The sequence below is a fragment of the Sinocyclocheilus grahami genome, unplaced genomic scaffold, assembly GCF_001515645.1.
Source record: "Sinocyclocheilus grahami isolate Dianchi unplaced genomic scaffold, SAMN03320097.WGS_v1.1 scaffold158.1, whole genome shotgun sequence".
NCBI lineage: Eukaryota > Metazoa > Chordata > Actinopteri > Cypriniformes > Cyprinidae > Sinocyclocheilus > Sinocyclocheilus grahami.
The window spans coordinates 70,851-97,223 of NW_015505337.1; the positions used below are offsets into that span (position 1 = coordinate 70,851).

At 36.6% G+C, this 26,373-nt stretch overlaps 4 protein-coding genes and 1 long non-coding RNA gene across 5 annotated transcripts in view; 3 read left to right on the top strand and 2 right to left on the bottom strand.

Annotated features, from left to right (window-relative positions):
- Positions 1-1,759: 1,759 nt before the first annotated feature.
- LOC107592751 (14-3-3 protein gamma-B-like) lies at positions 1,760-8,003 on the bottom strand. Its single transcript, XM_016282302.1, has 2 exons — positions 7,517-8,003; positions 1,760-3,804 (listed from the first exon to the last, which is right to left on the bottom strand). Exons 1-2 carry the CDS (start codon positions 7,601-7,603, stop codon positions 3,148-3,150), a joined length of 744 nt encoding a protein of 247 aa, XP_016137788.1. The 5' UTR covers positions 7,604-8,003; the 3' UTR covers positions 1,760-3,147.
- A 4,270-nt stretch (positions 8,004-12,273) lies between these two features.
- On the top strand, positions 12,274-15,802 carry LOC107592752 (RIMS-binding protein 2-like). The gene is made up of 5 exons (XM_016282304.1): positions 12,274-12,556; positions 12,762-12,924; positions 13,028-13,131; positions 14,235-14,306; positions 14,388-15,802. The coding sequence occupies exons 1-5, from the start codon at positions 12,350-12,352 to the stop codon at positions 14,451-14,453; spliced, it is 612 nt and encodes a 203-aa protein (XP_016137790.1). The 5' UTR covers positions 12,274-12,349; the 3' UTR covers positions 14,454-15,802.
- On the bottom strand, positions 14,891-17,198 carry LOC107592753 (uncharacterized). Its single transcript, XR_001610021.1, has 2 exons — positions 15,796-17,198; positions 14,891-15,280 (listed from the first exon to the last, which is right to left on the bottom strand). It is a non-coding gene; the product is annotated as an uncharacterized lncRNA (long non-coding RNA).
- A 1,581-nt stretch (positions 17,199-18,779) lies between these two features.
- Positions 18,780-21,931, top strand: ca4b (carbonic anhydrase IV b). The gene is made up of 8 exons (XM_016282366.1): positions 18,780-19,311; positions 19,705-19,761; positions 20,134-20,298; positions 20,418-20,563; positions 20,967-21,059; positions 21,142-21,208; positions 21,413-21,576; positions 21,666-21,931. The coding sequence occupies exons 1-8, from the start codon at positions 19,254-19,256 to the stop codon at positions 21,840-21,842; spliced, it is 927 nt and encodes a 308-aa protein (XP_016137852.1). The 5' UTR covers positions 18,780-19,253; the 3' UTR covers positions 21,843-21,931.
- A 2,018-nt stretch (positions 21,932-23,949) lies between these two features.
- Positions 23,950-26,373, top strand: part of dhrs11b.1 (dehydrogenase/reductase 11b, tandem duplicate 1) — a 5,814-nt gene continuing 3,390 nt past the window's right edge. Inside the window, exons 1-2 of the mRNA XM_016282306.1 lie at positions 23,950-24,173; positions 24,269-24,478. Of these exons, the coding sequence (XP_016137792.1) occupies positions 24,042-24,173; positions 24,269-24,478 (342 nt within the window). The 5' untranslated portion in view covers positions 23,950-24,041. The remainder of the gene's footprint in view (positions 24,174-24,268; positions 24,479-26,373) is intronic.

The window sequence follows — 26,373 nt, forward strand, 5'->3', positions numbered from 1 at the left end:
GGTTTTGCCTCCTAACTCCTCCGCCACGCAGCCTCACTCCTCTTCCTCTTCTTCTTCTCTCTGGCTGCTGACCCAGTCCAATTCCTTGTCCTTCCATTGTCAGACATTGAAACATTGTGTTGTGCTCTGGCTATATATACACTTACCAGTTGATGGTTAATGAGATGCACCTTCGTTAGAGAAAATCAAGATTCACCTGGGAGCAATTTACCAATGCAGGACAGATTTAGAAAAAAAGTCTAATGGAAATGTATAGAAATATGCTTGACATATTATGACAACTTGTTCAACCATTTAGCATGTAAAGACTTGAAATGCTATGAACTAATGCCTAAATGTTGTGGGGGGTGAGACTATTCAACAGAGACCCATTATAATAAATTTTGATCAACATGACATAAGCAATTGATAATGTAGGAAACAGCAGATAATTGTACATAATCATTTGCATGGATGTACCAAAGCATTTGCAACTTGTTAAAAGAAATGAGAAACTGCTTTTTTGATGTGCACAAGTGACACAATGATGTGAAGATTGAACAGGTAGTTTTGAGAATTTCAATTCTGATCTGAGAAATGTACCAAAGCGACTGAGATAAACTGTAAATAAGCCTCAATAGAATAGAAATAAATAATGCTGCATATTTTGAGGTGACAAATCTTCAGCTGAGAAGCCTTGTCTAAACAATTTAACCAGGGCAAATATATTCAGATCTTTAATGCTTTCTATCTTGCATCCGATCATAATGCAGCAGAAAATGGTGGCTTGCTCCTTTTTGTCTACATGACAGTCTCAATGTGAACGAGGGGAGACAGGTTTCCCTTGAATTTTAATGGTGTCTCTGATGTTCTCATGTTTATCTCTTTGCAGGTTGTTCTAGATGTCTGAACAGTGCCAGTGGGAAAGGGGATGTTTTTTCTCCAGCCCTAGCAACATGCACTGGATTGGTGGATATGACAGCTCACTGTGCCTGCGATTGGCTATTATTGTGGACCATTTTGAGCAGAGAAATTCATCTCTTGCTCTACTGGGTGTGGGTTGCTGTAGGAGGCTGCAGCAGAATGCTGAAAGAGCTAGCAATTCAGTGTGTAAGTTTGTTTTACCTCCATAATAGATATAAGTGCAAAAGGCGCTAGAATGAAGCGTGATTTCAGATGGTGCTCGTGCAGTTTAAGTGGCAGTCACACATCATGTTCATTTCAGACAGCAGATGAGATCCGAGTTTTGCATCAGTGAGACAATTATTCAAATAATTAGTCATGCTGATAATGAATTCAATTGGAGATGCCTACAGGCATGCAGGTTTGACATGTGACCTTCAAATGAAGAGAGTAAGCCATTTCTTTGCAGTTTCTACTCTACATCAAATATCAAATAATTTTTAATGCACGCATACTGTAAGTAAAGCCAATAATGTGATCCTTATCGAGGCACATTCATGTCAAGCATATTATTATATTGTGGAGAGGTGAGCTCTGCAATGCAGTGCTGAACACTAATCATGGATAGTAGGTGCAATGCAGAGAAAAACCATTTGGTCTTCTTAAATTCAGTTGTGGATTCACCACAGTGTCCTGTTGGCATCTTACTTACTTAGATTGGTTGACAAGAACAACAGGACTTGGATTTGATCACACATTGCAAATTTCGAGCATTTCAGTATTTTGAGTAATTGTTTGCTTTTTTTTTCAATAATAGAAAAACAATACACACGACCAGCATTGATTGACATGATGCATCTATGACTACTTGAGTTATTTTTTTCTGTCTTTTTATTGTTGTAATTATTTTGGCTCTTGTGCAACTGCTACATAGTTATTCACATTCAATATATTGTCACTCAGGATACAGCTAAAAGTAATTTAAAAAAAGAAAGAAAAGAAAGAAAAAAGGCAAATAAATAAATGTAAAAATACTGCCAGAGACAATTTATGGTCCATGTTCTGAATCGGACATGGAAACACTGATTTGGTAACATCACTGTTGTTTAAACCACACGTTCAATGTGCATAATATGACAAAGAAGAGCACTCATATATTGTTCAGAGAGCAAAACATTGCTTAATGTCATGGTTACAATTTACCAAGAAAAACACTGGTACATTTAAGTGATCAGTAGTGTTTTTCGAAAGTCAGCCTAGCTAAAGAAAAAACATTCCATGTCACAATGGCAACGCCCATAACAGATTGATTTATTGTTAACAATCACAATTTTGGAATAGCAAATCAAAATGAAAACTGCTAAATAATAAATAAACAATATGAAGCCAGTTTACTTTTCAATTATAGGAATACATAACATCCAAGATATAAGTTAATAAAGTCAAGCTATTGTATAAATACATCACCAGCATGCACAATATTGATCATTGATAGTATTGTTGTAATTATCTTACACTGACAAAACAGTATACTTGGCATGTGCAAAAATAAATTAAACACAGAAGTAAACCACAAACTTTGAAGCTGCAATATTTTTCTTTTCTTTTTTTAAACCAGATCAGTCTCTTTCTTTTCCCTAACCTGTCCTTCAAAAAAAGTGAATGGTTCCAGTAGTGTCAGACTGTAATGAATGTATGACAATGACTGAACTTTATCTGTTTTGGTGCATTCAAAAAAACACAATTTTATTCAACGCACTTCCATCTAATAGCTATTTAAATTGAATTTCCAGTTCAGTTAATTGAGCGCGTACAAGACGATTCAAACAGATCAACTTGTGACAAATACTGGAACCATTTAATACTATTTTTACCCCTTGAACACCATCTTACCATCTTTTAGAAATGCTTGTCTACCCAAAACATAAATAAGCAGCATCCCTTTGAAATACATCAGTCCATATGCCAGTGTGAGGCTGCCATTCCCAACCAACAACGACCGTTTCCGGCTGATTGACTGACATTTCAGTGGTTTTGGCAAATGTCAAAGAGAACCAAGAAGAGGGAGGCCCATTCAACTATATATATTTCTGTATATATTCAAACTAGGACTTCAGCCCCCCCTTTACCACCCTTGATATTTTTTTTTCTTTTAACTCGTGGAAAAATAAAGAACTGCTGCTGCAGAGGAAACCATGGCAAAAGCTGCTGCCAAAGTCCACCAGCCATTTTTATGTTTCTAGATCTTCTAGAACTTGTCTACTTTTAATTGTTGCCCTCGCCACCCTCATCATCTTGCTGGTCACTCGTCCACAGCGTTAAGTTGTCTCGGAGGAGCTGCATAATGAGGGTTGAGTCTTTGTAGGAGTCCTCATTGAGGGTGTCGAGCTCGGCGATGGCGTCATCGAAGGCTGTCTTGGCGAGATGACAGGCCTGCTCCGGAGCGTTCTGGATCTCGTAGTAGAAGACTGAGTAGTTGAGGGCCAGTCCCAGCCGGATGGGGTGAGTGGGCTGCATGTGCTCTTTGCTGATCTCGTGAGCTTCATTGTAGGACTTCTCAGAGGATTCCACCACGGTGGAGCGCTTCTCACCGGTGGCCACCTCGGCCAAGTAACGGTAATAGTCTCCCTTCATCTTCAGGTAGAAGACCTTGCTCTCTTGCTGAGTGTCGCTGCAGTTCTTGATCAGGAAGTTATCCAACAGGTTGAGCACATCTTGGCACACGGCCTCCAGCTCCTTCTCAATCTTCTCGCGGTAGGCCCTCACCATCTCGATCTTCTTCTCGTTGCCATCCGCGGAGGTCTTCTGCTCGATGCTGGAGATGACCCTCCAGGATGAGCGCCGAGCACCTACGACGTTCTTGTAGGCGACGGACAAGAGGTTCCTCTCTTCGTTGGACAAGGCCTCGTTCAACTCGGTTACCTACAAAGGAAGGAAATAGAACGCTGTTTGAGGAAAGAGATGTACATCATCCAGCAAGGTAATAGCAAGCTTTCTTTGTTACACAACTAATTCACCAATAAAATGAACGTAAAATGCTTAATTTTCCCCTTGCATAATGATAATATCCACAGAGAGCTTCATCATCTGGCTGAATGCATTGTGCAGCCATGAGCTCGAGCTATATGCCAAGTGCAGTTTCCATGGCAATCGTCTCATTTTGTACAGTAGTCCAACTCTATCTAGTGAGATGACAGAGCGCTAGCGCTACACAATACACTAGAGGTGAAATCACTTCAGCCGAGAGTGGGGGCAGGGGCGGGAGGCAAAATGTTCCCACATACCCTCCAGGGCAACTGCAGTGTAAGTAAACACGATCGCTGTGTGGCAATTCATGTGTTACTGTGGCCTTCTCCCTGACCTTTTCTCTTGCCAAACTGGGACGACCATACTACGTAATGTAAAACGAGTTTGATGATGTTTCATGAGAATATATCGTAAATCACTCATGTCAACTACAGATCTCCTTCTGGTGAAAATGTCAGAACCTCTTTGTGGTGCAATTACATATCGGCATGAGTTAATTTGTTTTCTGTACTTAAGTGAAAAGAACTATATGTACTTTCTTAAAAATAAAGGTTTCAAAACTGCGTTTTCGCAGTGATACCAAAGAAGAAACATTTTGGGTTCCCCAAAGAACCTTTTTTTGGAATGGAAAGGTTCCATTGATGTTCAAGGTTCTTCATAGAACCATCAAAGCCAATAAAGGACCTTTATTTTTATAAGTGTACCAATGTGCAGTTAAAAACTTTTCAAATGCCCCGTGCCTCAGATCAAGGTTTCTGGTTTTAGCTTCCAGCCACAAAAGCTAAATTTATTCCCTCAAACTCTTCAGAATACAAAGACAGCTCAGACAGATCAATAGAGATCAGAGTAGAAAACAGGAACACAGGAAGACAAGACTCACAACGAAACACAGGCAGGAGGATATGTAAGGGTTTTATTTAAACAAGCTTATTGCTATTTAAGTCTGGTTACACGGCTTCTGTGCAACAATGATTTGGCATGCCTCTCACAGACAGATAGTAACGGATAGTTGTGGTGGGTGACCGGTAACCTTGTTAACTTGGTAGCCGTGTTGCAATCGGATGCAAATATTTACATGGATGCCAGACCTTCACAAATTTAAAGTAAAATCTAGCTGGATGATCTCACTCCAAATGTGAAGTTTGAAGCTTGGCCTATTGCTGTTTGTCTATTTGGCCGGACGCATCAAGATAATGGAGGCCTGTGGGCACTTTCCCATTAGGTCTGTGGCTAAATGGGCTTTTATCTATAGGACTGAAGTAACTTTAGAGTCAAACTGCTTTTAAATCTCCCCCACTGATCCATGAAGCTAAAACTGCACACACAACCATCATTGCAAGGATGGGAACCTTCCCTTTTAACAGCCATTTGGGATTTAGACCAAGGTAATATGGCGCTAAGATAATACAACCATTTTAGCAAAATTGATCGGGTGGATCTTGTCTGTCACTTGTCTATTTTCGAATCAATACACTTAATTTAATATTGCACATTTTGGTATTAAATAAAGACTTTATTTTATGTAAAATACTGCTAATGAGTGCCAACACATCTGGTCTAGATTGTAAATTAACATATTTTGCACCCTAATCTATTTCCAGTTGCTTTGTGACTGTTAATATGAAGATAATTTATTGGAGGTCTAAGAATAAAGAGTATTGAGGTAGTCACATCTACATGTCATTTTTAATTAAGTCAGAAACATATTACCATGGGTAAGAACCATTCAATCCCTCAAGAAATAAGAGATGCTAGACGACACCCCTCCAGAAAAAAAGCATGATGTCAACCCTTGACGAAGCAGAAACGGAGGGGTCCTCCTCAATTTCCATAAGCCTGTGTAAGAATTGTCTCCTAAATGCCCTCACCCTGATGGTAATATAGTCAGGATGCTGACAGTGAAGAAGCGTTAGAGATGCAGATGTTCCCCTTTCCCCCCCCCCTCAAGAAGCCCTAAGGCCTTGAATGTATTCATTATGGTGCTCTGTACATTCACCCACTCAAATACTGTTAAAATATACATAGAAATAACATTCACTATGAATTAAAGAGATCCCATTGCCTTTAATAATCTATAAATCGGTAGGTTTGAAATAAGAAGGAATATCCAATCTGAATCATGTAACTTACTGCAATATGACAAGGATGGAAGATTCTAGAAGGAATGCTGCTGCCTCTAACGTTGGTTTAGAGGAAATATCTTAATATCTCCCATATGTGGAAAATGAATATGGGAAGACATAACTAAATTGTGAGGATGCGTTAGAGAGAAAAAAAGGCAGTTGGAGTTTATGTATGCTGGTGATGGAAAATCAATATCTGATGCATTTATGCTTGGGTAATGAACAACAATGACAAAACGCCTATTTCTAGTGTAAAATCAAATACTAGCCATTACACTGCGTTTATGAGCATGAATGTGCAGTTACGCAAAACAGCCATTGAAAAAAAAAAAGTGCAAAATATAGATTTTTTTTGTATTTCAATAATGCCGAAAGCGATGTTGAAACATCTTTATACACTGGTCCTGTATCGTCTCATTCATTTGATTGTGGGCTCGGGTAAGGCAGGAGGCACCGCCCAAGATCCAGACAGTCTACACCCGATCCACTGCACTCTCATTAATAAAGCACTGATTTACCATAGATGAACACCCCAAAATGTATTATACGACATCATATTAAAGGCTCCCGTTACATGCCATTATTTTACTGTAACTCAACCTATATGATCATTCACCATTACAATTTTTTCTCCAAATGGATCAAACGTATGCATAATACGACAATTATATATATTATGTATTTTATATTTATATATATAATTCTATATTGTTTATGTATTTTATGATAGATAGATAGATAGATAGATAGATAGATAGATAGATAGATAGATAGTTTATCAGGTGACCTCTCAACTCATTTGGTTACACCTTTTCCTTTCGAAAGATTAAATAAAAATGTTTATGGGAGAATTTGACACAGGATCCAAAATGTGCCAAATGTGTGTAAACATTGGCTTTGGCCAATGAAGTAGATACTCATGAGTGGGCTGTAACTTTATAAGTAATTACCTTGAACATAACACATGGTTTAAGTCAAACTATGACAGACAGTCTGACCTTTCTTAATTTAGGTGACTCAATTCAAATCAAAGAAATCTATTGAGACTGTGCATCTTCAATTGAATAATCCCAATGTCATAAAGACAAATGTATGTGATATGCTCCATTAATTTGAGTAACTTTGACCCACAAATGTAACAAAATTTTAAAAGACACGTCTAAACCGGCATTCACATGATCATGTCGTGGCAGTGGTTTAGAGTGGAAATGATGTCTAAACAAACATATTCATATTTTATTTGATCTATTTATATTATTTTAGTCCACTGTACAGCTTCAGTATATGTTGTATACTTTTGCATAAAATGTTTCCTATTTTATGATAGATAGATAGATAGATAGATAGATAGATAGATAGATAGATAGATAGATAGATAGATAGACAGATAGATAGATAGATAGATAGATAGATTTAGCGAACGTTGGTCAAACTAAGTCATCAAACAAATAAAACCCCAAGGGTAAATTGAAAGAATGACTTACCGATTTCATGGCTGCTGCCATATCATCATATCTCTCTGCCTGCTCAGCCAGCCTGGCTTTTTGAACCAGCTGTTCGCGGTCAACCATGTTGGATGGTATGGATGATATATTGATATTATTTGATTTTGGGGGAAGAAACAGTAATATTGTATGAGCTATGCAGTGTAATTCAATGAACGAGAGCCTCTCTGCAGCTGTTCCTTGCTGTCTGCGCTCGTGCCGACGGGCCACCCTCGCCCCTCCTCACGCGCTGGAGGGCTACGTCAGGGTTCTAAACGTGGGTGCTATGGCAAGCTGGTAGGACATTTACTCCTTTAAACTAACTAGTATGCTTGTCTATTGTTACCATATGGCGTTTTTCCACTGCATGGTATGGTGCAGCTTGCTTTTGGGGTGTTTTCCACTGTGTACAGGTCCTAACTGTTACCACCTCGGGTCCTCGGGTCCTCGGCTGAGGTTCCAAGCGAGCCTACCATTACCAAAATTTGACGAATGCAACAGTTTCGAACGAGCGCACCTTTTTTAAACAACAAAATAATGGCTGTTTCGTGGTCTTTTGAGGAAGTACAGACGTTCCTCTCATTGACAGGTGAGGAGCGGATCCAGCGAGAGCTTAATGGGATGACGCGGAATGAAAACGTTTTTCAGGAGGTCGCGGCAGTAAAGGTTGCGCAACTATAACAACATGTCTATAGTCCCACCCACTCTAAAGCAGTACTAAACTGCAGTGGAAATGCAAACTGAGCCGAGCCGTACCATGCCGTGGAGAAGCACCATTACTAACATTTTTTAAGGTAACACTTAAAACACTTTATCCTTGTCACACATTACATGTACTTGCTGTTGCTATAGTAATAAATAAACAGTAAGTTATGCATATTGCATAAATGCATAAATTCTGACTAATTCTGACTAATATGTATTTCAGGTGTTTCTGACTATTCCAGCTTTACTAGTGACTAATACATAGCGCTTATTCTTTAGCTAACTCTAGCTAATTAAGTTGTAAGTGTTTATACTAGTGTGTACACTCTAAAAAATCCTGGGTTATTTTTTTAACCCAAATGCTGGGTTGTTTTTTCAGTGTTTGGGTAGTTTTTGTGTTACCCAGTTCCTGGGTCAAATGTAAAAACCCAGTTTTTGGGTTGTTTTGCAGCTCCTGGGTCAGACATAACAACCCAATGTTATGTTATGTTACTCAAATCCTGGGTCAGACGTAACCCAGCGGTTGAGTTATTTATCGTGGGGATTTTGCGTCTTCTCTTCACGAGAGAGCCGTTCTAAGCTCCATCGAATTGATGCATTCTTCAGTAAAATACAGGTTTGTGTACATTTTATTTTATCTATAAAATTGTTACTGTGCTGTATATCGTTCAATTTTATGCAGAGCAACATACAGGCGCGCGGTGTGAATTACCTTTAACGAGTGTCTGCGGTCTTTTCGCGTGATGGAAAAGCCTGATGCTTTGCATAAAATAAACGATTTTATTCATAAGCATACATAATATAATACTTTGGATGTTAAAACATGTCCTCAGAGCGGTTTATTGTTCGTTTATTGGCAGGTTATGGAGTCACAGCATGTTTCGGCTAGAGTGAAACGCAGGGCGGCGGTCCGTTAGCAGTTCCCTACCGAACATGACTCCAGCTCAGGCACGAGAACCAGTGCCGTTACTGTGGAAAAAGAATAAGACAGGTCGATTACACATGAATTACTTGTGTTTAATGTTGAATTTTTCTTCTAATGCTTGTTAAACAAGTTTAAATATAGGCAATATGTGTAGCCTACTGAAAATGATATAAACGCTGTAATCATGCAAACTGTATCATAGATAACTGATAAGCATTTGGAACTGACATATACACTTCAGTTTGGAAACAGTACTAATACATTTCTGAGTAATTTATTTTTTTATGTTTTTAAAAGTGTCATGCTCACTGAGGCTTCATTAATTTTTTATTTTTTTTAAATAATATTGTGAAATATTATTACAATTTCAAAGAACTATTTTTAATATATCAAAAGGTAATGTATTGATGTAATACAGAGCTGATTTTTTTAGCCATTACTCCAGGCATCTTTTAGAAAAATGTTTTGATTTGATGCTCAATTATTAGCAATAATTATTGGTGCTCAGTTACTAATAATGGTTCTTATTCTCAATGCTGAAAACAGTTTTTGTTGGCTGCTGAAAATTCAGCGTTTTCATCACAGGCTGTAATCATGCAAACTAGTGGTTGTGTGGAGTATTTTAGAAAGGTTTAGAGGATTTAAGTTAATCTGTAAATATTATTTAATGTATGAAGTAAAAAAATAAGCTAGTAATATAGTAAAAATGAATAAACCCATTAGCTGGGTTAAATCAACACATTATGCTGGGTTAAATAAACAACCCAATTTGCTGGGTAAATTTAACCCAAGATGGGTTCTGTTCTATATTTACCCAGCCCTTGGGTTAATAACAACCAAAATTGGGTTGTTTTTAACCCAGTGTTTTTTAGAGTGTATGCCATTTTTTCTTGTTTTTAAAAGAAACCATTACGTATTTATTAGACATTAATGCGAATTCCAGTTGTTTCTTTAAATTTATAGAAGATAACAGAACAAACTACAAAGAACTGTAAAGTAACATTTTGACTAGCGATTGCATATGACAGTTAAAACAGTAATTGTAACTAGTGGAATATTACAAAAACATATGTACTTTATAAGAAATGCATCTAGTGTTGGGTCCGAGTACACCTTGTTGAGTCTGAATTAATTAAGTTGGAGTGTTAGACGTTTATTAATGTCTTGTCATCTTAATTTTATGTTGTTACTTTTCTCTAAATGCTACTAGTAACAATTGAGATATATGTACTGTTATGAGTTTGCATAAATAGGTATTTGTCTAAGACTAGAACTATTAAATAATTTACAGTAAATGTACTAGTATAACTACCAGTAACCTATATACTACTAACTAGTAATGTAAGATAGGAAATGTTTAAAGAATAAATGTTAAAACGGCTTGCCGTATGGGTGCCTCACTCATGATGTAATAGTCCTTATATGGGAGTCAAGAGGCCACATTTCAGCAGTGATGATGATGGCACATCAGAGGTCTTCTAAGAACAAATGCAATATGGGAGAATGAGTCACCCACTATTACCATATCTAGCGACCCTCCTGTATGGAGTGGAGGATTTAGGGGATAATGTGTCTCATGTTTTGTCCATGCTCAGAAAGGTTATAGATGTGCTAGATATCAGACTGATGGAACAGACAAGCAACTTGGATCTTCATATGAGTCATTTTACAAAACCCGTACAATTTGTATCCCTTATATGGGGGAGACTTGGGGCTAATTGTCTCAAAGTTTAATGCATCTTTAAAATGCCTTTCATCATGTTGATTCTTTTTCATTGTTCTCTATAAATATTTAATAAGTATCATAGATAACTGATAAGCATTTGGAACTGACATATACACTTCAGTTTGGAAACAGTACTAATACATTTCTGAGTAATTTATTTTTTTATGTTTTTAAAAGTGTCATGCTCACTGAGGCTTCATTAATTTTTTATTTTTTTAAAATAATATTGTGAAATATTATTACAATTTCAAAGAACTATTTTTAATATATCAAAAGGTAATGTATTGATGTAATACAGAGCTGATTTTTTTAGCCATTACTCCAGGCATCTTTTAGAAAAATGTTTTGATTTGATGCTGAATTATTAGCAATAATTATTGGTGCTCAGTTACTAATAATGGTTCTTATTCTCAATGCTGAAAACAGTTTTTGTTGGCTGCTGAAAATTCAGCGTTTTCATCACAGGAATAAATTACATTCTAAAATACATTACAATAGAAAACTGTTATTTTAAATTGTAATAATATTTCACAATATTACTGTTTTATTATATTTTGATCAAATAAATGCAATCTTAATAAGCATAAACATAAGAGAATAATGATAATAAGCTTAAGAGAGTTTTTTTTTTCAACAACATGTAAACAAAATAGATATTGTATGTGCTCCAAAAAGATAACCAGTCCGTTCTAAGGTGTGTAAATCAAGAAAAGTTTGATCAACCAAAAAAAATTGTCCCCACACTGAAGGAACACGTAAATAAATAAATATTCCAAACTTTTGACTGGTAGTGTATGAACACTTCAAGTGTCAGAATATGGACGTGTCAGGAATATGGCAAATACAAATAGAAAATGCCAGAATAGAATAGAATAGAATAGATGCTGTTTTACCTTACCAGTCAACAGCAGAACCGTGAGTCAAGTTCTCTCCCATGACTGTGGTATTTGGTTTATACAATATCTCTACAATGTTTTTTGGTTTCCTTAGGTTGACCCATGCAAACCTTTTGTTGACTGTAAAGGATTGTCCTGAAAAGGTGAAAGGGACTTGCAGGGTTACTTCCTTGACGATAATGTGGTTGACAGCTAGCTCTACTTGGCACAGTACAGAACGGATGGCTCAGCTAATCGGCAGGACTGTGTGCAGCAAGACTGAGCCAAATGCACTGGCAGAGTGTTATTCCAGTTCCTCAGTGCTTCAAGTCCATGATGTGAAATCTGTTCTTTCACTAAAGAGTTTTGTAGACTGACTTTACAAAATGGACTTGATAACCATTTGACGTGTCAGGTTAGTAGTTGATGATGTCTCAGGTAAAACTGATTCATTTGTTCCAAGAGGATTAGTCTGAGGCAGATTAGCTTGGCTACAGCTCTTAATGCTAAAGCTATAGAGAGCATATGGGTGTTTGCTAACCACCTGTCTGCCTACTGAGGGGGCATCAGTTGGACAGTTGCAGGCATAGAAGCAGACTGGAATGGTTGGGCTGGATGTCTGTCTATATCCAGATGGTCTTACGGTTGCTACACCAAAAGATATAGAGAACTGGGAATCCAAGAGGGAAATGTTTGACCCGAACGTGCGCCTCTTTGTGGCTCTGTTCTCATACAACCCTGCGGTGATGTCACCAAACCCTGAAACAATGGAGGAGGAACTGCCTTTTGAACAAGGACAGATCATTAAAGTAACAATGGTTATTTATTTATTTACTTATTGTATCTTCTTATATCTTAATTCACAATTATTCAGAACCCCACAATAGTAAATCTGAACTTTTGCATCTTACATGAACCTGCTAAATGAAACGCGTGATCTTCAGATCATTTCTGTCCTACTTAGCTCATGCTGTGATGGGAGCCTCAGAGATAGCGAGATGTGCTCTTTTGTAGGTATATGGAGATAAAGATGCTGACGGCTTCTATAGCGGGGAGACCGGTGGCCGCTTTGGTTTTGTACCGAGCAACATGGTTTCTGAGATTCCTGTGGAAGACGGAGAGTTTAAACTTCATCTGTTCCAGCAGGGGTTTTTACCAGAGGAGACGCCTTCCATAGGCAAGTATTTACATTTTATCTTTCTTTTTTACTTGATAAAACTAGCCATATATTTAAGGGATTTAGGGATTGAGTCATGGCTGCTTTGTACTTTTAATTTTAGCACCCAGTGAAACTTCTAGTGTGTCGGATGGCGTGAAGGTTCACAGGATGGTGGCCATCTTTGATTATGACCCTTGGGAAAGTTCTCCAAACATGGATATTGAGGTGATTGCATTTTCCAATAAATATGAAAAAACACGCCGAATACCTTAGCAACCAAATAGCAACACCCTAGCAACCACCCCGAATACCTTAGCAACCGCATAGCAACACCTTAGAAACTGCCCCGGGTACCCTAGCAGCCACATAGCAACACCCTAGTCACCGCATAGCAACACCTTAGAAACCGCCCCGGGTACCCTAGCAACCGCATAGCAACACCCTAGCAACCCCCCCAGTACCTTAGCAACCGCATAGCAACACCTTAGCAACCGCCTGGGTACCCTAGCAAGCACATAGCAACACCTTAGCAACTACCACGTGTACCTTAGCAACCGCATAGCAACACCTTAGCAACCATCCCGGGTACCCTAGCAACCACATTGCAACACCCTAGCAACCATCCCGGGTACCCTAGCAACCGCATAGCAACACCCTAGCAACTGCCCTAGGTACCCTAGCAACCGCAGAGCAACACCTTAGCAACCACCCCGGGTACCCTAGCAACCGCTCTAGTAACCACCCCAAGGTTTATACTCGTGAATACCCCCCAAAGTTTTTTTATTTGACAACATACCAGATATTATAATATAATGTAAACATTTGAAATAATTTATTATATTATAAATATTATAATATAAAAGTATTTATAAATTTTTATTTTTTACTATTACAAATTAAATAAAAAAATGTTTTAAGTAATATTTTAGATATTTTAATATTAATGCATTGAAATTAGTATACATATTGCTTATCATTATGCTTTATTTTAAAATTTGTAGCATTTTCACATAATAATCATATATTACATTGCTTTACGGTAACACGCTGAAAAAAGTAAAACAATTATAGTCCTTTTGAAAGGTTGTACACATAGACAATGAAATATGAATATGAAAATAGTTTATAAATATAACAAGTCTGATCTATTATTTATTAATTCATTCATTTGTTATATTTCTTTAAAGATAAGAATCAGGACATAGACTTCACATCCTGTATTGATTTATTGATAACTAGGTGCTTATACAAATATTGAATTTTAAAAGATGAAATAGAATTTTAAATCAATGTTTTTTTATTATTATTGTTGTTGTTTTCTCCTTTAGGATGAGCTTCCCTTTCGAGCAGGAGATATTATTTATGTTTTGGGGGAAATGGACAGTGATGGATTTTATGACGTGAGTAATATAACTCTGTTTACCATGCATGTGTTTTTTAAAGGTCATAAGTTAAAGAATGACTGTTTTATATTGATCCAGGGAGATCTACATGGTTATCGAGGTCTTGTGCCATCAAACTTTTTGCAACCACTGCCCTGGGACTGAAGGAAATGAGTAATCAGAAATCAGGAACAGGAGAGTGACCTCAGACTGTGATTATAACCCACTTTACTGAATTCAGCTCCAGCTCCATTTTTTTTTAAAACCATATAACATGTCTTGTTTCCTGTAATGTACATGACATATTGTGTAGTGTGTCTCTAAATGCACTTGACCTTTCCTCTTCGCACTCTGCTTAGCATTAATTAAATATGTAAAAGGAAATAGATTTCTGGTTAATACAAGAGCTTTTGGAAGCAGCTAGTGCATTTTAGCCTTAAAAGATAATGATAACTTAATAATTGTGTTTTTATACTTTATGCGTCTTCTTTTCACTGCTGATGTCTTTATATGATTTGAGCTATTTTGTAATGTCCTTCCTGTTTACAGCAACTGCACTGGTGTTAGTTTAACAACTGCACTATAGGTTTCGCACACAGTTATGCAGTTCAGCTTCATTTTATTACTGTTTAATGAATTCAGAGTTGTTTGATACAAGTTAACATGCAAATATAAAGACGAATGCATTCAAAAAAACATTACTGCATTACAGTTAGTCATGGAACACAATCGTTATTAATACGTAATTCACAAGACATTCAGATTCAGCATCTTTGGTTCTCCATAAGATCATCCATCGCAGCCAACAGTACACTCATCCATAAAGTAGGAAACACTACACTGTGTAGAGACCTTTAGTAGTGCTGTCTACTTTATGAGTGACTGCACTGTACCTCTGATGTTCCCGCCTCTTCGCGCTCCAATCGTTTCTTTGCACGCTTCCTCTTATCTCCATGTGCTCCAAATGCTCGTTTTACAACTATTTGTTAAACCTGAAATGAGAATTGGATCAAAATGATGTAATAAAATAAGCCAGATCATGTTTTAGTATGGTTGGATGTTCAGCTGCATCAGCTTCAGTTGTTCATAGCGAGTCACTGTAAACCACCAGGAAGTGGAGTCATTTTTATTGCCTGTTCTGTAGGTGAAAATGAAATATTACATGTGTAATTAACTCATTTAAAATAAAACAATGTATAATACCTGCAGTTTTGCCGCTTTGCATAAAAAATGTAGCTATGTGAAATGGATTCAGCGTGAACCATTGGAATTGACTATTACATTTTGGTTTTGTAACTACTAGTTAAAAAAAATAATTGATGTTTTAATAAAAAATTGAGTTCATTCACTTTTTTAAACATTATTTGCTATCATTAAGTTTTAGCATATTCACCTCATTATATTTACATTACATCAAGCAGTTTACCATCCCTTACTAGTAGCTGAAAACAGAAATGTGGTCATATTTATCCAACATTTTAAGTTAAACCGAAGAGCAGTGACTTACCAGTTCTCTGCCTGCTTGATCCCGGAAACAACAGCGAAAAGAGAAAGAAGTTGTCGCCTTTTAACACTTTTTAGGCCACATGGTGCAAACCACAGGAAGAGGCCCTGCAGTCGCTGTCTTAAAGAAGCACGAATGCGCGCCTATTGGACTAGTTTCGTTCAAAGATGGACTCGAATCAATTCCTTTTAAGGGCATTTTAACTGATAAAAGACAGATCAGAAATGAGAGAAAAAGCCCTCGGTCTTTAGCATACATAAAAATCACACAAAGAATTAAAGAGGAAGTCTACTAAACATGTGATCAGATTGCATCAGGCTTCCACATCTGATGGTGGGGCTTTAAAAACATGATATTCCATCAGTTTTAAATAACAGCGGGGTTGGTATGTGAGCAGATATCACCGGTGGAAGATGTTACACTTGTTTTGTGTGTGTTTTTATGAATAGTTTCGTAATAACTTGAATGTTTGAAGCATTATCTTGCTTGCGGCACTTGTAGAGCTCTTTCCTGGGGGGGAGGGGTGGTTGCTATGTTGTGCAAAACCACACTGTTTCATCAGCTTATTACATATACTTATGAGGGTGTGGTATTGTGTCATATAAATGTCATATGAGTTTAATTTAAAATCATGGCTAATTTGGCATTGTTTTACAGTAAGATGCTGATAAGTAAAACAGTTGTAGATCTTTTGAAATATTATATGCATACAGGATTAAACATATTATGAGATTATCAAAGGAAAATGTAATATCAGACACTCTTTCTTCGGTGTCACTTTCCTCAGATGCTTGAATTTAAACACTTTTGTCCCAGTCTCCCCTGAGTATTTGGTAGTTTGATAAACAGGAGGCCGCTCTTTTATTTCTCTGAACATGATGTACACGAGATGGACTTGGTTGTCTAGACAACCCAAACCTCAAACTCTCGTTTGACACGCACAGAAGGAAGTGGGGGATGTGCAGATACTTCTCTGTGATGTACAATGATAGTGTTGTACAAAAAAAAAAACCATCTCATTTACAGACATCCCATTATATACACCTGGGTGATTATTATATGGGCAGTTTTGGCTCTGGTGAAGTTTAGAAAGTAAACATTCTTAAAACATATGCTTTTCTCATTTTCACTAGTTTATTTCATTTGTCTAATAATAATGTCCAACAGTGTGTATATATGAACCACAGGAGTATTCTGTCTTTATTTTATATTATTTTTAAGTCATGATCATTTCCACTGTGTCAATTCCAGTTCATCTCATTTAATGTATTATGTTTAATAATATTATGTTTAATTGGAAGCAAAGACCTTTTTGAACATTTTTGGAACAAAATGGCCTTTTTCCGTCTTGCTAATTTCATGGCTAGCAATTTATATATTCAGAATACACACAATTATGATGCACAATAAAAATAGTAATTCCACAAGTACTTAGATTTTTTTTTCTTTTCCCCTCTCACATCCCATATTCTAAATATTCTGTATTTAATCTCAAGCTCATCTCTGACATGTTTGTCGTCTTGGTAAACAAACATACTAACTTATAGTATATTTGTTGGTGGAATATATAATACATTTTACAAATGGTTTGCCATTATTTCACTTATTGTTTAGGATTTTTTTTTTTTTATATATATAATAACTCTTTTTTTTTTTTACTATTAAATTACATAATATTTTATGATCGCACATTTGTTTTTGCGCTAAGGGTAAAACAATAAAATCTACATAAAACTTATTCAAACATAGTAAAATATTATAGCACAGTGACGTCCAAACCAGGGCCCGTGGGCCATATCATGCCATAAAAATAGGAGGGGGGCGTGGGTGGGTGGGATCATGCCATTGGAGCATATCTTCATTGCAAATTTATTTGTGTTACAACACTTTTTGTTTTATTTTTGCATTGAAATTTAGAGAACATACTGGAAATACCAGATATACTGGAGCTGGGAAAAAAAGCCTACTAGTAAATCACTTTATTTCAAAACATTTGCAGCAGCTTGCATATCCAGCATGTGTGTGAAACACGAGCATCTGAGATTATGAAAGCTGAAGGTTGGCATCTATAAAGTCAAATCTAGAGGACATTGTTTGCCTCCCTTTTATCAGACACACAAATCACTCACTGAGCAATTCACTGAGACCAATGGATCCTTTATCAATTCCATGAACTTGATAATGTTTTACAACTATGCGTCTATAAAGTGTATTCTCACTGTTCAAGCAGTAAGGGTTGAGCCTGGACATCCTTTATATGCCTATTTCTGTTCAAAACAAGATTAAGTCCTGAAATAAATATCATGGTATAGATAGCATCTTTTAACTAACTACTTGAAAAGATGGGTATTATCCAGACAGGTTTAGATTAGGGTTAATTCAATTACCATCTTTGCCTTTAGTTTGTAAGACGAGCAAATTATTGCTACATTTAATACACAAATCCAACATTTATATATTTTTTTTTTTTTATTTATAAAGATTCAATCAATTATTTCAGACATTTTAAATACAATCAACATTAATCAATAAATTAAAGTTATCATAAATTTTTACTGTATTATTAAGCAAGGTCACCATCTTTTCCACATACATGCCCTGACGGGGATTTCTAAATTGCCTAAAATGTCCGGTTTTGTATGGCAGGCCATTTCTTCATACTTGGTGATGGTAATGACTGAAACATTGGTTGACCAATAGCGTGCAGGTATTGTACATAATCGACCAATCGTGGCGTGCGAGAACGGTCAAACCAATGCTAATACGCGTACATACTGTATGAGGACTGTAGATCACGTCACTATGAAAAAACAAAACAAAGCCAAAACCCTGACATTTTAGGCAATTTAGAAATGTCGGGCAAGTCAGCATTTTAAGTAGTGCTGCAATTCAGGTGTGGGGGGGGGGTCTAAATGCTGTATGATCCCATATATTCTATCCCAGAGTCACCACTAGATGGCTTAACTAGTTCAGATCAGAGACCGTAACTGGTGATCTGCCTTACATTCTATTCACACACCCACAGGTGTATTTATGTTACGTTATGCTGTATATCCATGTATCAAAACCTTTATTAATACATACAACAGTAATGGAATGTAGTTTCATTTTACTGTTGTCATTTTTGCTTACTGCTCCAAAGATGGGCCTATGCAACTACATTATTCATTAGTTAGTGATAACTGATAATAAGTGGTTTATCATGTGTTATTTGAAACCAAGTGAACGTTTTTCATGGGTGGAGAACATTTTTGTCATCATGACTAGATTAGAGTATATTGGATACACTGAATTACTCATAAGTAAGTTTTATGGTAGAGTTTGTGCTGTAAAACGTGAAAGGGAGGGTCATTGTGCTCTTATAAAATGCACCTCCAAAGTATCCTATTGTAAAATACATTCCCCTGTTGTTTAGCTGGATTGATCTTTCAGGTGGATTTTTTTATATCCAAATATTAAGGATGAATGTGCTCTGTTTTTCTGTACTTGCCATTTTATGCAGGTTTGCTTCAAGTGCAGGTAAGCAGGTTAAATGGTGTATATGTCATCTTATTTATCATAAAAACAGATTTACTGTTAAACCTGATGCTGCTGAATTTAGGTTAGTCCATCAATTTTAGTGAAGTTTTGCACTGTATATGTTGGAAGGCTTGCAAGAATTATAAGTTTACGAAGATTTATTAGAATCTGAGAACAAGAGTTGTTGATTTTTGAGCAACTTCAGAATTAAAACATGGAATTAAACACCTTTGAAGGTTTTAGAGGTCCAGTTCAAATCTTTTTAACCTGAACATAGACAACATACACTGGTCATTGTCTGTATTCATGTAATTAATTAAATGTGAATATATTTCATTATCAATATATTACATATACATTAGTTTGCAATAAGTCAACTTGGTTTCCTTTCAGATTGGTGCTATCAATCTCAAGTAACTTGCAACAATCAGTCCAAAGAAAGATGCGTAGGTGAGCATTGTGCCTTGTTCAATGTTTTATATAAAATTATTAGAAAAAAAATACAGTATTTTTCAAACGTTTGGGGTCAGAGATATTTATTTATATTTTTATTATTTAAAAAAAAAGAAGAAACACTTTTATTCAAAAAGGATGCTTTAAATTGCTCAAAACTTGACAGTGAAGTCTCTTTGAACTTTTTATTAATCAAAGAATTTGTAGTAATCAGCACAACTACCACAATATTTCAGCTTTCACTGTACTTTTGATCAATGAAATGCATCCTTGATGAGCAAAGTATACTTATTTTAAAGACATCAAATCCTTTAAACTTTTGAACATATGTGTATGATTTATATTAACATAACATGACTTTTTGTATAGGACCGGATGATTGGGCAATAGTAGCCGCAGACTGTGGAAATACAAAACAGTCACCTATTAACATTGTAACAAAGAAAGTTGTCTTTGACAGTCGTCTGACCCCAGTGCAGTTTACAGGCTACCAAGAGACAATCAGTACTCTCATTACAAACAATGGACACACTGGTAAGTTACTCTTAAGTATAGCCTACATTTTCATGGTGAATATCCTTTACCCATTATTGGCAACTGTATATTAATTTCACTTTATAAACAACTTTTGCCATATATTTTATCATCTGTAGTGCAAGTTAATCTGCCAGACAGAGCAGCAATTAGTGGGGCCAATTTAGGAGCCAATTACAAAGCTCAGCAGCTTCATCTGCACTGGGGCAAGAATGGTGGACCTGGATCAGAACATACTATAGATGGAGAGAAATACCCTATGGAGGTAACTATTGAGAAATCCATCTTATTTTTAATTTAAGAACAGGGACGTCCATTTGTAAGTTGAATGAAGTTGTGTGGCTTCTGGTATCATCCACTTCCGGTTATTTTAGCTGTACAAAAACAATCCGTCATGCTGCGTGATATTGCAAAGTGCTATTTGTTATCATTTTTTATTTTTTTATTTTATTAACATATTATATATAAACACTCTGGTTTATAGTAGTCCAAATAGTTTTACAGTTTACTGCACTTTAATTATCATAGTGGCTAATGAATCAGAAGTCTCGCACATTCACAGAAAATTTCCGCATTGCAAAATAAGGTGGACAGACAGGCTTTATTCCTACACTTATTTGTGAATCGATAAGAAACTAAGCATGCATATTTTTTTTTATCCTTAACAGCTTCACATTGTACATATTAAAGAAAATTACAACTCTGTGGAACAGGCCATTAATGACCCTTCAGGAGTTGCTGTCCTTGGACTTTTTTATGAGGTAAACCAACAGATGTCTTGTTAAATGTTTGCTACTAACAGCTAATACAACAGTGTTTTATCACATGCATCTTATTTTACAGGAATCACCGAGTGCCAATAAAAAATATGATGGCATTATAAATTCTCTGAAAAATATTACACATCCTGGTAAGGTTATTTTATTTACCTTCGAAACTTAATAAATACGTTTTTATTGCTTCTTGTTTGATTTACAGCAGTGCTGTAGTCACTCAAGGTTGCGATAGCTCTAATATGGGAGGAACTTGTTTGATAATCTATTATTATTCAGACAGGCTATATTTAGAACAAAGAACGGGAACTTCGTGACAACTTGTAAAACATATTTTTTAGGCACCAATGTAACACTGTCAGCTGTATCATTAGACATGCTCATTCTCCCCCATAATGAATTGGAGAGGTACTTCCGCTACCAGGGGTCCCTCACCACACCAGGCTGCTCTGAAGCTGTGGTCTGGACAATATTTGAGAAAGCGATTCCACTCAGCAAAGAACAGGTAATTTGCTGTATGTATAAACAAGTGAAACTTTAACACATCATAAGAATGAAAGAATACCATATAACCGTCTTTTGTTTGTCTTGCAGCTTTCTGCGTTTTCAAACCTGACGTTTTCTGACGGGACTGCCATGGTAAATACACACCGCCCCGTTCAGCTGCGGTATGGACGTGAAGTGTATTATTCTAGGAGTTATGTTTTTTGTGTTAGCACTGCCTTATTTGTCAGCTCTATTTTCACATCCCTCTGTGTTCTCACTGTCTGATTTATGTTGAGGTTTTACTCGGAAGCAAGATATTTATCATTCATCAAATAATTCAAGGCGAATCAAACTTTATTGTCATTCAGCCATGTGTGCACTCTAAAAAATGCTGGGTTGTTTCAACCCAACTTTGGGTCAAATATGGACTAACCCAACTTTTGGGTTAAAAATTGAATGTAAAAATTTAACCCAACGGTTGGGTTAGTCCATATTTTACCCAAAGTTGGGTTGAAACAACCGAGCATTTTTTAGAGTGTACAATGATTTTTGGGTGTTTTCTCTGAATAAATGTTCACTAATTGATTATTACTGTTGCCTCTAGTAGTTCTGTGTGTGATTTTAAATTTCTGACCTATTTTTGGTTCATTTTAAGCCAGCATCGAAACTTAATAAATACGTTTTTATTGCTTCTTGTTTGATTTACAGCAGTGCTGTAGTCACTCAAGGTTGCGATAGCTCTAATATGGGAGGAACTTGTTTGATAATCTATTATTATTCAGACAGGCTATATTTAGAACAAAGAACGGGAACTTCGTGACAACTTGTAAAACATATTTTTTAGGCACCAATGTAACACTGTCAGCTGTATCATTAGACATGCTCATTCTCCCCCATAATGAATTGGAGAGGTACTTCCGCTACCAGGGGTCCCTCACCACACCAGGCTGCTCTGAAGCTGTGGTCTGGACAATATTTGAGAAAGCGATTCCACTCAGCAAAGAACAGGTAATTTGCTGTATGTATAAACAAGTGAAACTTTAACACATCATAAGAATGAAAGAATACCATATAACCGTCTTTTGTTTGTCTTGCAGCTTTCTGCGTTTTCAAACCTGACGTTTTCTGACGGGACTGCCATGGTAAATACACACCGCCCCGTTCAGCTGCGGTATGGACGTGAAGTGTATTATTCTAGGAGTTATGTTTTTTGTGTTAGCACTGCCTTATTTGTCAGCTCTATTTTCACATCCCTCTGTGTTCTCACTGTCTGATTTATGTTGAGGTTTTACTCGGAAGCAAGATATTTATCATTCATCAAATAATTCAAGGCGAATCAAACTTTATTGTCATTCAGCCATGTGTGCACTCTAAAAAATGCTGGGTTGTTTCAACCCAACTTTGGGTCAAATATGGACTAACCCAACTTTTGGGTTAAAAATTGAATGTAAAAATTTAACCCAACGGTTGGGTTAGTCCATATTTCCATATCAAAGTTGGGTTGAAACAACCAAGCATTTTTTAGAGTGTACAATGATTTTTGGGTGTTTTCTCTTAATAAATGTTCACTAATTGATTATTACTGTTGCCTCTAGTAGTTCTGTGTGTGATTTTAAATTTCTGACCTATTTTTAGTTCATTTTAAGCCAGCAATAGTAATTTTCAATCAATAGTTAATTAAAACAAGCCAGCAACCAGTTGGGTTAAAAACAAGCCAGCGAAAGGTTGCCAAAATAACCCAATTTGAGTTATTTTTAACCCAGCATTTTTAGAGTGTTTCAGTGTATAATGAATAACTAACCCTGTGAAAATTTCACAGGCTGAACACTTTTTAATATTTATTGCACCTGTTAGAGCTGTATGGAATAAAAAGGAAGTGTGCTCTCATTGGCCAGATTCTCAGAAGACAGGTTATTCATTGACGTTCCAAGTTGGGTGATTTGTTATTGGTACTGAATACCTGGCAACCAAAGGAGAGCTGAGAAGGAAATGGCAACTTTTAGAATTTTAAATTCAAAGAAAAAAAACAACTTTATTTTGAGAGGCAGACAATATCAAAAAAGCATACTAATTCATGCATAAACACATACCACCTGTACCTCTTACCATTACATAGCCTACTATTAAATGGACTATCGGTTATCAGAATTTTTATTAATTTTTTACTCATCCAAAACATGCATGTTGCATGTTTAATTCAAATGAATTTAAAGAGAATGAAAAACACAAATTAAAAGGAGATGATCAAATTACGTACCAAATTAAATAAATCAGAATATAGCCTATAATAAAGGTAATAAAGCCTAGCTAAAAATCACTCAAATCAGATAAAAGCAATGCTGAACGTGTAGGCTAGTGTACGAGGGTGTGTTTGGGCGGTGTTAAAACACCTTTGAGCTGAAAAGCTTTGCTGGACCTGGCAAACCTGATCACTGTGACCAGTCAGCTGCCCAGGACCCGATCTTCGTGAGAGTAACAAGCAACATGGATCGCTGGAAAGGCAGGGTTGCTCTTGTCACTGGAGCTTCAGTGGGAATCGGAGCTGCAATCGCAAAGTCTCTTGTCCAGCATGGCATGAAAGTGGTCGGCTGTGCCAGAAATGTGGAGCAAATAGAGGTAATGCACCGTTAGCATATGCTTTATAGCATACACTCGCGAGAAGTACATGTGTATGCACCGGCTGAAGAATCGTGTGTTCTTTTGTCTTGCAGAAACTGGCTGCGGAATGTGTCAGTAGTGGATTCAGCGGCACTCTGATACCATATAAATGTGATCTGTCTGTAGAGGACGACATGTTATCCATGTTCTCCTGGATCAAAGTTCAACATCAGGGAGTTGACGTGTGCATTAATAATGCTGGTTTGGCTCTCCCAGAGCCACTGTTGAGCGGCAAAACCAGTGGCTGGAGGACTATGATGGATGTAAGTAACACTGTAGCGACGAAAAAGCCACCGACTCATTTCTGCGAATCGGTTCTTCCCAAGGGTGCTTTCGAATCACTTAAAGATTCGAATCTTTTAAGAATCATTTGTTTCGAACCAGTGGCTCGGAGCCCGTATCAGACTGTCAAAATCACGTGATTTCATCGCTCTGAAATATTTCGAAAGTTCAATGGTTTCCGTTCGGGGCCGATCTCTGTGAACCCATGAATGAGAACAATTGAACCAGTAGGCTATGGGTTTTATCTGATCTCGGATCCGCTTTATAAATTTGTAGACATTTTTAATGAAATATTTGTGTAATTAAAAGGAAGAGTAGTTGGTAATATTCTCTTATTGGTGCTTTTAGACAAGCCATCCATAAAACAAAAAAACAAGCCCCGCAAAGAACACACAGGGCCTATAGATTTAATGGTATTTGATGAATTGTTGATTGCAATAATTCTATTTAGAATTAGAATTATATATACATCTCTTCCATTTTTCCTAGCACTCTCTATTCTAATTCTATTTATTAAAAAAGCTAAGTAATAATTGTAATAATTAATAATAATTACACTAGCTTTTCTAATCTTTTTGTATTCCATCTACAGTCGTGGTCAGAATGATTGGCACCCTTGGTAAATATGATCAAAGAAGGCTGTGAAAATAAATCTGCATTGTTAATCATTTTGATATTTTATAAAAAAAATTCACATAAATCTAACCTTTCATTGGAGAATAAGAATTTAAAATGGGGGGAAATATCATTATGACATGTTTTTCTCTAATACACATTGGACACAATTAACGGCACCCTTTTATTCAATGCTTTTTGAAACCTCCATTTGGCATAATAACAGCTCTGAGTTTTCTCCTATAATGCCTGATGAGGTTAGAGAGCACCTGACAAGAGATCAGAGGACATTCCTTCATCCAGAATCTCTCCAGACCCTTCAGATTCCCAGCTCCATGATGGTGCTTCTTCTCTTCAGTTCACCACACTCAGTTTCTATAGGGTTCAGGTCAGGGAACTGGAATGGCCATAGCAGAAGCTTGGTTTTGTGCCCAGTGACCCATTTTTGTGTTGTTTTTAAGGTTTGTTTTTGGATTATTGTCCGGTTGGAAGATCCAAACGTGGCCCATTATAAGATTTCTAACAGAGTCAGTCAGTTCTTGATTTTTTATCTGTTGGTATTTGATAGAATCAAAGATGCCATGTATCTAAACAAGATGTCCAGGACCTCCAGCAAAAATATAGGCCCACAACATTAAAAATACAGCAGTATATTTCATTATATATCTATATATAATATTTATTTTATCCCTGTGTGCACCAAACCCATCTTGAGTGTTCGTTGCTAAAAAGATAATTTTTTTTTAGTTACATCTGACCATAGAAGCCAGTCCCATTTGAAGTTCCAGTCGTGTCTGACAACAGAATATGCTGGGGATTGGTTTTGGATGAGAGCATATTCTTTTCTTGATTTTTTTGTCTTGAAACCCTCCCAAACAACATGTGGTGTAGGTGCTGTTTGATTTTTTTGTTTAAGGTTTTCTGACCCTGCGACTCAACTATTTTCTGCAATTCTTTAGCTGTGGTCCTTGGAGAGTCTTTAGCCACTCAAACTCTCCTCCTCACTGTGCATTAGGACAATATAGACATAGACACACGTCCTCTTCCGGGCAGATTTGTAACATTTTCTGTTGATTGGAAATTCTTAATTATTGCCCTGATGGTGGAAATGGGAATTTTCACTGCTCTAGCTTTTTTATTAAAGTCACTTTCTAATTTGTGAAGCTCAATTATCTGTTGCTGCACATCAGAACTGTATTATATGGTTTAACTCATTGTGATGGATGATTAAGGGAATTTGGCCTTTGTTTTCCCTCCTATT